This window comes from Tupaia chinensis, unplaced genomic scaffold (assembly GCF_000334495.1).
Source record: "Tupaia chinensis unplaced genomic scaffold, TupChi_1.0 Scaffold142619_1, whole genome shotgun sequence".
In the NCBI taxonomy this organism is placed as follows: domain Eukaryota; kingdom Metazoa; phylum Chordata; class Mammalia; order Scandentia; family Tupaiidae; genus Tupaia; species Tupaia belangeri.
The window spans coordinates 655,811-668,884 of NW_006202465.1; the positions used below are offsets into that span (position 1 = coordinate 655,811).

The window sequence follows — 13,074 nt, forward strand, 5'->3', positions numbered from 1 at the left end:
CCCTCACGGATGTCATAAATTTTAGAGTGTCTGTTGCAGTACTTACCACAGGCCCTGGCACATCATGGTTATTTGATAAATCAAAGCTTTTGATTCTGCTATTATTTAAGTGATCAACAAATTCTGAGATTATACACATAGTAGTCTTCATTCTAAAAAAATCTTTATTGATTACCTACTATGTACCGAGAAGCACTAGAGACACAGTGGTGAGAAAAATCACCTGCCTCATGGAAAGTCTAGTGACTTTCTATGTTTGATGAGTGAGTGAGTGAGTAAAATCAAGGCTCCACCCCAGCTCAGAAATTAATACCTTTAACTTATTCTGGTCTTGGAGGCTGAGGCAGAAGGGGAGATGATTATTTTTTCAGACTCTGGGACGCAGCTGCTCACTAAGGAAATGGGGAAGAGTGTGCATATGATGTCAGGCATGAGGGCACATACAGAGGAAGGAAAGTCATGTTTTTAAGGAGGAAGGCACATCCACTTTCCTTTCCAGTAGGGAAAACCAAGACCACTAGAAAAACAAAATGAAAACACTAGCTGTGCACATGAGCAAAACTCTCAGGGGCCTCCCCTAAGTCCTTCCTTCACAACTTACTCCCTCCCTTTCCTTCTCAAAGCATGAATTTAGGAAAGAATCTAAGAATTCACCCACACTGATGTGCTGTAGGACTGATACAAGCTGCCTGGAGGACTAGCCTCAGGTCTCAAGGCCTAGCTCATTATGTGAACCAGTGAATCTGGCTCTAACCCCATGTCCAAGTCCAGTCTCAGTTTTTTAGGAAAGATCATTGCCAAAGCAGTAGCCAGTGGGGGTTTTACAGTCTCTGAAAGGACTTGAAGAATTGCCTGCATTGGCACGTGGCTATCCATTTGGGGGTCAAAACCTGTAGTGGTCAAACTGAACCAAAACAAAGTTGTGGCAATGGTGCCTTTGGGAAGCCCAGTGAGGGAGAGTTGGAGGTCAGACAAGCTGAGTTGACAGGAATCTTTCCTGAGGAGCATACCTCTTGTTTCTTTGGACAGCTATACTCTCATGGATGACCTTCTGGGTGAGGTAAAAGTGGTTACTCTACCAAGTTTTACTTTCTGTCTCCTCTTCCTGATTTTGGATAAAGAAGGGGAAAATCATATTGTGCCAAAAAGAGCTGACTGGTACATCACTGAAGCTTCCCTCATACTGCAGTGTCTTGCCTGAGGGTAATGGGAAAGAGAGTGGGCAGGGTTGGCCTTCACTGAGAATGGTGAGGGTTAATGGAAGTTGGCATTGGAGGCCCTCTCCCAAGAGAGTTCCTGAGAGATGTCACTAGTAGAAACTTGCCATTTCTCACCTCAGTGTGCCCTTTGCTCTCTCTACCACTTTTCTTCTTTAACTTTCACATCTCTTCAGGACCATTTTAATTTTTCCAGTATTGAAATCATCCCAGGGAAAGCAGCCAGCCTCCTCACTGCTCTTTACTAACAACTGGATGGAGGATTGAGGAGGCCTGGAGGCTTACTGTTGCCATGGTGAGGAGTAGGCCCTGAGAGGATTTAGGAGCTGGGAGCTTGAGCTTTTTTGTTTGTTGGTTTTGATGAGTTCTGTTTGCCTTTCTTCCTCCACCTCCATTGCTTTCTGTTTGCCCCCCACCCACCCACTCCTCCAGAGTCTCAAACCACTAAAGCAGAAGAAGATTACTAGGAGCAAAATCAGCTCCTGATGTTGGCTACACTAAATACAGGCTGCCCTGCTAAGGATAATTGGTGTGTACTTTGCAGTGCAGACTCCTAGGAGGGCCAAGTTTGGAAGCAAGATGTTATACCTTTGTGCGATGGTGGAGTTTCCTGAGGCAGACAAGGCTGCTAGCAAGTGGAGGCACTGAAGTTCTTGGAAGCCTGGACAGTTTTTCCTTTCAGACCACTGAATAGGAAAGGCATAGGCAAACATAGTCAGGTTAGGATAAAGGAGGTCCCCAGGAAAAGGGAAATTCCTGCTCTGTGTCTCCCACACCCCCAGGTCTGTCTTTCTTTCTTTCTTTCTTTCTTTCTTTCTTTCTTTCTTTCTTTCTTTCTTTCTTTCTTTCTTTCTTTAAAGTTTATATATTTATTTCTTCCATGAGCAAAACAGAAAGGTAAAACACCCCCAACAGGGTCTTGGTATTGCAGTACATCTCCAGCCTCAGCCAGCCCCAGATCATGGGCAAGTCAGTGCCTGGTATACTCAGAGAGGTCTCTGGAAGTGAACCTGTGGGTCAGCTTCACAGAGGCATATACCACTGTACCAATGTCTGGTCACCTGTAAGGTCCATTTTGACTGGAGTACAGGTACCCAGTTTACAAAATCGCTTTTGATCAGCTGCCTCCCTTCCCACTGGTGACCAACATAGAAAAAATGTGGGCTCCAGAAGATCTGTGAGGTTATTATATAGTAATAACTGTTGTTGTTATTATTACTATCACTATTATTTCATAAATAGTTCTCTTCAATTTTGTCTATGGCTCTGAGAAGGAAGACAGCTGATTCAGGGAGATTTTGTAGACTGGATACTTGGACCAAAGTCAAAACTGACCTTGCTTCCTTTTTAATTGGTACCCTGGGGCTGAGGAGCAGTACAAAGGGAAAAGGGCATGAGTGCACTAGCAAAGCCAAGCTATAGCAAATGGTGAATTCCTGGGGTCTCCTATCTCCTCTTTCATTCTGTGGCTACTGTATAAAGCTAGCTTGATTAGATGAGCATCCACATATGGAGCTATCACATGGTGTCCCTGTACCACTAGTCCAACTCTTTCATCTGTCTCAGCCTAGGAATAGGTATGCTAGTCCCTTTTTAACCCTCTAAACTTGTATTCCCAACTTCCAAGGTCTTTATTTATCCTTGCCTAGGTGTTGTTTTGTATATACTCTCAAGCCCTTTTCTTGGGCCCACTTTTTATTCTTCCAGATAGATGACATGTTTCCTGAAAGGAGGTTCTGCATCATAAACTCCACTAGAATCCTTCTTCTGGGCTCTGAACACAGTAAAAGCTCAGCAAATGTTTCTCAATATACTGCTAAGGAGCTGAGACCCACAGGAAAGGTCTATGTTGTGTATAACAGATATAACAAGGTGATATTTGAAAAATTGATTATATGGAAAAATAAGACTAAATGCTTATCTCACATTATGTACAAAATAAACTCTAGAGGTACTGAAGACTAAGCAAAACTATACAACTCTTAGTAGAACATGTAGGAGAATATCTTTGCAGTATTGGGGTAGGAAGGTTTTCTGAAACAAGGTGTAGTAAGTACAGATCATGAAGAAGAAAATGGATAACTTTTATTATAATCCATAAAAAGCAAGGCTTTCCATTCTACAGAGGAATAGTGGTCAAATTGAACAGGGAAATGACAGATTTGGAGAAAATATTTGTTATATATATGAGCAGAAAAGATGAATATTCAGGACACATAGAGCAAGCAAGAGACAGCAAACTTGATGGAGAAAACATCAAATGTCTAAATAGGCAAGTTATGGAAAGGAAAGCCCAAGTAAGTAGATATTTATCATCTGAAGATATGTCCAACCTCATTATAATCAGAGAAAGACAAATTAAAAGAGCAGTAAGATATTACTTTGAATATATCAGACTGGCAAAACATTAAAAAAGAATAAGCTAATAACAAGTATGGGTAACAATATAAGGAGGCAAGGGTCTTCACATTCTGCTAGGGATTATATAAACAAATATAACCATTTTGGAGAGGAATTTGGAAGCATTTAGAGAATTTATATGTTTATATACCCTATGACAGAGCAATTCTACTTCTGGGTATATATCCTCCAAGAACTACTATCAGGGGTACACAAAGTGGCTTGCCTGGTAATATTTGTTGCAATATTGTAATACAGAGAAATCAGAAACAGCCTAAATGTCTGTCAACAGGGAAATGGATAAATAAAATGCAAAGTATGCAAATCATAGACTACTATGCAGTAATTAAAAAGAACATATATCAGATCTATAAATATCAACAGAATTAACTCTTTCTTTCTTTCTTTCTTTCTTTCTTTCTTTTTTTTAGAGGTTTTTGCTATAGGGCATATGTGCTTGCCAGGAACACAGAGAGACAGAAAGCGAGAAATCACCCCCCAGAGGGGATGGCCATGCCACAATCCCTTCTCCTCCATTCTCCTCTCGGGATCTTGGGCACATACGCACATGTGCCTGGTGTGAGTTTAAGCCACCGAGTCTGGGACTTGAACCACATGGGTGTCCAGCAACATAGCCATTATGCTAACTGCTGGTCCCCAGAATTAACTCTTAACAATTGGTATTAGATGAAACAAAGGGGCAAAAACAGATATATACAATAATGTCATTCATGTAAATCAAAGACACAAGAGTGGGTGTTAATCAGGAAAGGAGATGTAATGAGGAAAGGTGACAAATGGAGAAAGAAATAAAGTCAAGTGAATAAAAAATAGAAATAAAACCAAATAGGTCATGCATGAATTGATGGTAGTGTGACTCTAACAGAATCCCAATCAATGAAATTTTTTGCACCTTAGGTACAACCTCCACCCTGAATATAAGACAGAGAGAAATAGGATAATGTATAGAACAGGCCCAAAATGGTATCTGGCAACCAATATTTGCTCAGAAAATGTAACTTTCCTTTTTCCTGCTTCACCCTTTTTCTTTTTGAGAGGGAAATGGCAGTGAACAGGGAGTATTAAGTGCCCAGAAGCCAAACACCTGGTGTCTTAGTTCATTTCTGCTGCCATAACAATACCACCGACTGGGTAATTTATGAAGAACCAAAATTTATTTCTCACAATTCTGGAGGCTGGAAAGATCCAGGCACCAGCAGTTTTGGTCTCTTGTTCCAAGATGGCACATTGTTGCCGTGTCCTCACATGGCAGGAGGCAGATGGGCAAAAGACAGCAAACCCACTCCCATAAGCCCTTTTTTATAGTGGCATTAACCAACTCATGATGGTGGAACCCTCATGACCTAAACACCTACCAAAGGGCCCCACTTCCCAACACGGTTTCTTTGGGATTAAGTCTCCAACACATAAATTTTGGGAGCACATTCAGACCATAGCACCTGGATATTTGGATCTGACCATGGATATCAATTGGTCTATCCAGAGGAGGTGCCCCTGCTGAAGGGCACTGAAAGTGAAATGAAGCCTGGTTAGAGACCAGCAAGGGTCTCCACATACTGAATGTTTCTCATTGCGAGGCGAGTTCCCTTTGCTCTCATATTCCCAATCCACCATCCTTTGTGCTGAGAACTTGATTCAAGGATCCCAATTGGTAAGAAAGTGAGGTTAGCCACCCCAATCCACTCAAGAGTAAGGAAAACACTTATGAATTCTCCTTGCAGTCAACATTACACCTGCCCAGAGATTTCCTTAGCTGTTCTGAGAAATGGGCAACATTGATCAGTAACCCAAAAGCCAAGACACCTAACAGCTGATATTTTTTAAAAACTACCCCCAGGGCCAGCAAGTGGCATGGTAGTTAAGGGCGCTGGGACTCCCACATGGTCAACTGCAGTTTGAGTCCTGGACCTGGCGGCTTGTTTTCTCACTTTCTCTCTCTCTGTGTCCCTCTCTAGTCAAATTAAAATACATAAATACATACATAAAGCTAAATAAAATAATTATTTAAAAAAAAAAACATGCCCTCCTTGTATAGGGACACAGGAAATAAACACAAAGGCATGGATACTGTTTGAAGACAGACCAAACACTAAGTTGAAGAGTCCCTGCAGGCAAGTACTTGGAAAGCTTGCTTTCCACCTACCTCAGCCTTGATTTCTGCTGGAGGACAATCAGTTTAACTCAGCCTGGCACCGCCTGAGGAAGGCCAGTTCTACAGAAAGTAGCTTTCAGTGACCTGCTTCCAAAGAAGAGAAGTAAGAGTAGCAGTAGGAAAAGCTTTGCTCCAAGGGCATGGTTTAAGGAAGAGCTATCTATGAGACTAGAATCATGAGGCAAACAGACAGGAATGTAAGTCTCTAGTCTGGCTCTAACCTATTTAATAGATGAATGTAACATTCCCTTGTAGTAGTCTTAAGACAGAAACCAGCCAGCTTTTTTTGTTTTGTTTTGTTTTGCTTTATTTCTGTTTTTAGTTTTAGTTTATTTTTGTTTACCATAGGGTATGCTCACTTTACTAGAGAGAGACAGAGTGAGGGAAAGTGAGAAATCACCCCCCAAGAGGGATGATCATTGCTGTAATACCTTCTCTTCCATTCTCCTCTTGGGATTTTAGGCATGCACACCTATATTTCTGATGTGAGTTTCAAGCTGCTAGGTCTAGGACTCAAATTGTGGTCAGCTATGTAGGAGTTTAGCACCTTAACCACCTGCTGGCCCTACCAAGCTAGTTTTTATAAACCAGGGAAATACTATAGATGGGAAAGGAACAGACAAGTATACAGGAGAAAGAGATTTGGCAAAGAGCAATTGCTTATCATTTCCTTTTCATTTCTTCTGAGTCAAGCTCCTGTTGGCTAGGGTTCTCATTGGGCCAGTGTTAGGACTTGACATTGACCTTGGTTTCAGTAGTACTGGCAGAGATGGAGGCCTGGTCTTACCACAAATCTGCTTGACTATCTGGTGGAAAAGGGACTCGACTATGTGGTGAGCATCCATATTTGTGCATACTTATCGTGTTGCCTTCATTTCATCCTTGCCTCTACCTTCTCCCCTGCCCCAAGCTGTGGGGCCCTCAGGCCTTCTGGCTCATTCTTCTGCATCTGTTGTCTATCTGTCTGTCTCTTTGCCTTCAAGGTCAAGCAATTGGGATTTGCTGATTTTTTTAAAAAAATATTGTATTTAATGATTTTGCAGGCAGCCTGCCCAGGAAAACAAATGGCACAGGGACTGCCAGTCCACTCTAGATACTTTTTGTTCAATGTCCTTGGCAGGATGAGAGAGGGAAGGAGGGGCTAGATCCAGGTGATAGGGGAACACTGCTGCTTATGTGTCCCAAAGCTCACATTCTCAGTTTTTTGTTATCAGCTGCCCCTCTCCGTCCTTCCGCTGGACTCATTATGAAGAGAGAGGCACTGAGGCTAGGGAGGGTACAAAGAGAAAGGAAGAATTACAGAATTATGGAGCACTTACCACTGCCTCCCATCATCCTAGAAACTCTTAGTGCTCACAGTAGCCATGAGTATTATTCTCATTCCCCACTTTATAGAGAAAACTGAGCCCTGAAGAAGATAGTTAAGTTCCTTAAATTCTCGCAGACAGTAAACTGTGGAGCTGAGATTCAAAACCAGATTTTTCTGACTCCAGCTGCTATGCTGTAGGCCAGATCCCAGGGTTGGGCTGTGAAACAGCTCATGGTAACAGAGAGTTGACAGTCATTTGCAGTCCTAAAAGCTATGTTCCTATTCCTGTCTTGAATTCACGAAACACCATTTTATTGAGCATCTACTGTGTTCTAAGTACTCTGCTGGACTCCAAGAAGGGATTGCCATGTTAGTAACAAGCTCACAGGTTGATGGGTCTAAAGTAGCAGTTAGCATAATGGCTATGTCGCTGGACCCCCATGTAGCCAACTGCGGTTCGCATCCCGGACCCGGTGGCTTAAAACTCATGCCAGGCGTGTGTGCGTGCGTGCCCAAGATCCCGAGAGGAGAATGGAGGAGAAGGGATTGCGGCATGGCCATCCCCCCTGGGGGTGATTTCTCGCTTTCTGTCTCTCTGTCTGTCTCTGTCTTTTTGATGAGCGCATGTGCCCTATAGCAAAAACCTCTCAAAAAAAAAAAAAAAAAAAAGAATGTGTCTCCTAGCTCGTAGGGCATTTTGTGTGCTTTACAAGGACTTTCTCTCATCAGATTCTCAAAGCTTCTAGGAGATATGCAGGGCAGTATCATCTTCATTTTACAGACGAGTAAACATAAGTGCATGCGACATGTTGTGTCTGTAAAAGTGAGAGAAGAAAGAGTAAAAATAGAAAAGTAGGTGCCAATTGCAGAGATGTCTGATGACATGAAGTGATCAAGTTCTAATCACACAGGATGTTGAGTTTACCTTAGGAAGGTTCTGGAATGGAGCCTTAGGGTTTGATGAAGAATCTGCAAGGCAGGGCCAAATAATGGTGCAGCGATATTGCCATGCTCTGTGAGGCTGACTCACATGGAAAGGTTCTGGGTTCTCATTCAAAGACCTTCCTGAATATGCTGATCCTAAGGTGGCTAAAGCTGGGGGCAAACTGCAGCACAAAGACCCTGTTGTGTCTCTTCCTCTTGCTTTCTCAAATGAAAGAGATAAACTTAAAACGAAGACGAAGATGTTCAGGAGGCTGCCCGTAGCTCTCACATCTTACATGAGCCAGTCCTATAGAGCAGCTAAGTGTCTTCTCAGCATCTGCCTTTGCTGGAGGTGCTCTTGGAGCCCCGGGAGTTCTGCAGGTCACCCAGCCCCCAATGCTCTGACTTCTTTCAAAAGCAGAGCTGGAAGGCACATTTGCCAACCTCCTTCACTAACAAGCAATCCCTTCTCTGGCAGCCCTGCTCTGCCCTTCTGTTGGAATAATTGCACACTGAAGTGTGTGCGTGTGAGTGCTTGCCACTGTGTGTCCATGGGGGAGACTGGGGAATGATTGCATTGCCTGGGGAGAAGAGGGGATTCTCTCCTTCTTCCCAGTTACCTTTCTAGCTGCTTCCTTCTCCAGGTATCTGATTTTATCATTCTCCCTTCTTTCCTTTCCCAGCCCTCCTCAGATTCCTAGGAGGGGCTCCCTCCTCTGTGCCCTAAGGCCAAACTATCCTAGGGCCCTGCCCTAAGGCCACACTATCCTAGGACCCTACCAGGGGCAAAACATTAGGATTTTCTCTGAGGTAGATGAAACCCCTGAGGCATTGGGAACCAAGAACTGAGTGAAGTAGGGCTAAATCAGGAAGAAGAGGGAAGGTGAAGGGTGGTATGCACAATGGTCAGGAGCAGGTAATTTTTATGTGCCTCAGTCGCCTTGCCTGTAAGATCAGGATAATAACAGTACTTCCCTCACAAAGGCGTCACACATTCAATACATAATTATCTACAAAGTGGTTAGAATAGGTCTGGATGTATTCCAATTGCTCAATAAATATTAGCTATAAATAGTTTTACCTGCCTTCTAGGATAGCGGTCCACAAGCTTTTTGGCACCAGGGACTGGTTTCAGAGAAGACAATTTTTCCATGAACCAGGACGATGGGGAGAGTAGCTTATGAGAGTTGCACAAACTAGATCCCTCATGTGCATAAATTCACGATAGGGTTCATGCTCCTGTGAGAATCTAATGCCATTACTGATCTGCCAGTAGGCAGAGCTCAGGCAGTGATGTCAGCTATGGGGAGCAGTTGTAAATGCAGTTGAAGCTTCACTCACTTCACCACTTACCTCCTACTTTGTGGTCCAGTTACTAACAGGGAGTTGGGGATCCCTGGTTTTGTTTTGTTTTGTTCTTTTGGAGGGGTTTTCCCTATAGGGCATGTGCACTCACCAGAAAGAGAGAGAGAGACAGGGAGACAGAAAGTGAGAAATCACCCCCTGGGGGAGTGCCATGCCACAATCCCTTCTCCTCCATTTTCCTCTCAGAATCTTGGGCACGCACGCACACGTGCCCAGTGTGCATTTAAGCCACCGGGTCCGGGACTCACACTGCAGTTGACTACATGGGAGTCCAGCAACATAACCATTATGCCATCTGCTGGGGGTCCCCCTGTTCTAAGGTACAATATAGGGTCTGGAGGATTATTTCTGACTCACAAGCTGCCAGGGGCTCCTCCTAGATACCTGCCTTGATGAGGAGCCATGGAATCTTCTAAGGGTTTGTCTCCATGAGTCACTGGCTCAGCCTCAGCTCAGTGGGGTCATCCCCAAAGACTTGCTGACCTCTAGGAAACGCTACCTGTGTTGGCTCCAAAGCTGTGACCCCTGGGGGCCTTAAGACCCAGTAATCTTCTCCATAGAGAGGGCAGATTGTCTAGACTGAGGGGTGAGTAAGTGACCCTGAGCCTCAAAGTCAAGAACAGCAGGAAATGGGGCCTTAAGACCCAGTAATCTTCTCCATAGAGAGGGCAGATTGTCTAGACTGAGGGGTGAGTAAGTGACCCTGAGCCTCAAAGTCAAGAACAGCAGGAAATGCCAGAAGGAGCTGGGAAGGAGGCCATGGTCTACAGGGGCTGAAGAAAAGTCTTTTATACCCCCAGCAAGAACATGCTCCCCACCAACACCCACCAATGAAGCCACCAAAGAGGTTACCTCAGGAAGTTCATTCACCTGAGGCCTAAGGGAATAAGAGAACTTCAAATCAATGAAAACCTCAATCTGGAGAGAAGAGGAAAAGCAGTGCAGAGATCCAGGCCAAATTTCGAGAAGCATAGAATTAAAAATAGCTGAGCTTTTGATCTTTTTTTCTCTTTTGGTCTATGGTGGTAGCAGTGGGCAGGGAGTGGGGAGGGGATGGAAAAGAGCTGGAGCCAGACCGAATTCAAGAAACATTTGTTCTGCCTGTAGGTGGATGTGTGTGAATTCAATGTTCTGAATCACTGCCTAGAGTGGTCAAACATCACCACAGATCAGGGATCCCCTTGCTACCAGAATTCTTTTTGGAGAGGGGCATCTCCTCTCTCAGGACTCTACCTGCAGCTGTTGCAACTTTGTAGGGCCTGAGCATGTCTTTTTGTGGGATTTGGTGGCACCACATTGGCTGACACTGGAAGAACACACATTAGGTCCCCGCACACTGAAGGAGGAGGTGGGGCAGCACAACCCTGGCCCATCCTAGCCTTAGAAATCAACTCAGAGGACTCCAGAGGAGGTTGGAGCTGAGAGGGCTTGCATCTAGAAGAGAGACATTATTTACCCACAAAGTCAACTGGAGAGGCAGGACCTCAGAAGAGAGTAGCTCCACTTGGGGCTTTGGCATTTGTCTGGGATAGGATGAGAGCAGAGCACAGAGCAGTTCATGAGAGTGAGCTGAGAGAAGGTGTTGCCAAGAAGACACAGGCCAGGAGGGACCTGGGAGGATAGGAGTCCAAACAAGGTGCCTGCCAAGCCAAGGCAGTCTTTTGGCTATGGAGATGTGGGAAGGAAGTAATGAAAGGGAACTACTATTTATTAGGCCCTGGTTGTGTGTTTGGCAGAGTGCCAGGACTTCCCTGTAAGGACCTACTTTTTAATTAGCATCTGCTGTACATTAGATACTTAATCTTCACAACTAGTGTGCAAGTTGGGACATTAGTAGTTGCAGTTTTAAAATTAGGTAACAGAAGCTCAGAAAAGTTAAGTGACTTGCCTGAAGTTGCACAGCTTGTGTAGATCTGACATTTGAATCTAGTCCTAATTGATTTTGAAGCTGGCACTCACAGCCATTCTGCAAGGTAAACAGATTATTCAGGATCTTTGTCTTAGCAGATGCTATAGGAAAAAAGAATGTCTTCATAGTGGGACCAGCAGTTAGCATAATGGCTATGTCGCTGGACTCCCATGTAGTCGACCGCGGTTCACGTCCCAGACCCGGTGGCTTAAAACTCACGCCGGGCGCATGTGCGTGCATGCCCAAGATCCCGAGAGGAGAATGGAGGAGAAGGGATTGCAGTGTGGCCATCCCCCCTGGGGGGTGATTTCTTGCTTTCTGTCTCTCTGTCTCTCTCTTTCTGTCTGGTGAGCACACGTGCCCTATAGCCAAAAAAAAAAAAAAGAATGTCTTCATAGGACAGTATTCTAGTCTGCTCTGTTGCTAATATCAGAAAACACCTGAATCTGGCTAACTTAGAAGAATAGAGATTTATTCAGCTCACAGTTTGAATGTTGAACATCCAGGGGCAATGTTTCGTGACGATTTTCTTCTGGTGGGCCACATGACAAAACAGAGCAGAGCAGGAGGTACACACGTCTGCATTCACATGTATCAGTCTTATTCTCTTTCCTTATAAACCAGCCAGGAGCCAATCATGGGGGCCTCATCCTAAGGACCTTAATTCTTTTTTTATTCTCAAATTTACTTATTTTGTAAACATAGCACAAAGAAGGTGTTAAACCTGGTGTAGTAGCTCAATAGAATAAGTATTCCAGATTTTGGATGAGATAAAGAGGGACATATTCAGAAGCCTTCACCACCACCAATTTGATCACAGTGGGTTAACTATGTGCTTTGTGGATTGTTTAGTCAATGACACCAGCCTGATAGATCTTTTTTTCTGCATTAAAATCCATTGAGTTATCTGGTCCCCTTGGTGGATGAAGGAACCATTAGGCGAGGAGCACTGGCATCCTCCAGGATGATGTTCTTCAAGTGATTGACCAAAATCCATCAGGTCGAGGTGTTGCGGCAGCCTTGGAGCCCTCACAGACTTGTCAAACATTACAGCCGCTGCACTTACCAGTGTGCTAAGGACCTCAATTCTAATTTCCTCCCCAAAGCCCCACTTTTCTTTTTTTGCATCAACAGGAACTTTATTCAGTTCATTAGAAAACATTGGCAAAATGAATTTCAGTTGCAAATTCACAGATACAAGCTTCAAAGTACAAAGCTGCATGTTCCGGGAACCAGCAGTTAGTGTAATGGCTATGTTGCTGGACTCCCACGTAGTCGACTGTGGTTCGTGTCCTGGACCCGGTGGCTTAAAACTCACGCCGGGCGTGTGTGCGTGCGTGCCCAAGATCCCGAGAGGAGAATGGAGGAGAAGGGATTGCGGCGTGACCATCCCCCCTGGGGGGTGATTTCTTGCTTTCTGTCTCTATGTCTCTCTCTGTCTGTCTGGCGAGCGCACGCGCCCTACAGTGAAAATCTCTCCAAAAAAAAAAAAAAAGCTGCATGTTCCAAAATAACAGATGATATTTTAACAATAACTTACAGATATGAATTAATGATAAACTACAATTTCATGAAAGATTGTAAATATTTTGCACACTAGCCAGTCCTTTCTTTTAGACAAAGTACTCTTTTAATGATGAATAAATTAGCAGATACATCCTAGAGTGAACTATTTCCAGACAATTAAAAAAAAAACCCTTTCAATTTGTTTTTCTCTCGTAAACATAAGTTTATCATTTATAGTCTTCAAAAATTACGCTTGGGACCAGCAGTTATC

The 13,074-nt window shown here is 43.9% G+C and overlaps 1 protein-coding gene across 1 annotated transcript in view; it reads left to right on the forward strand.

Annotated features, from left to right (window-relative positions):
• The first annotated feature begins 1,039 nt into the window (after positions 1 to 1,039).
• LOC102494738 (peroxisome biogenesis factor 2-like) overlaps positions 1,040 to 13,074 on the forward strand; it is a 23,006-nt gene continuing 10,971 nt past the window's right edge. Inside the window, 2 exon segments of the mRNA XM_027766334.1 lie at positions 1,040 to 1,060; positions 2,925 to 3,089. Coding sequence (XP_027622135.1) covers positions 1,040 to 1,060; positions 2,925 to 3,089 — 186 coding nt within the window.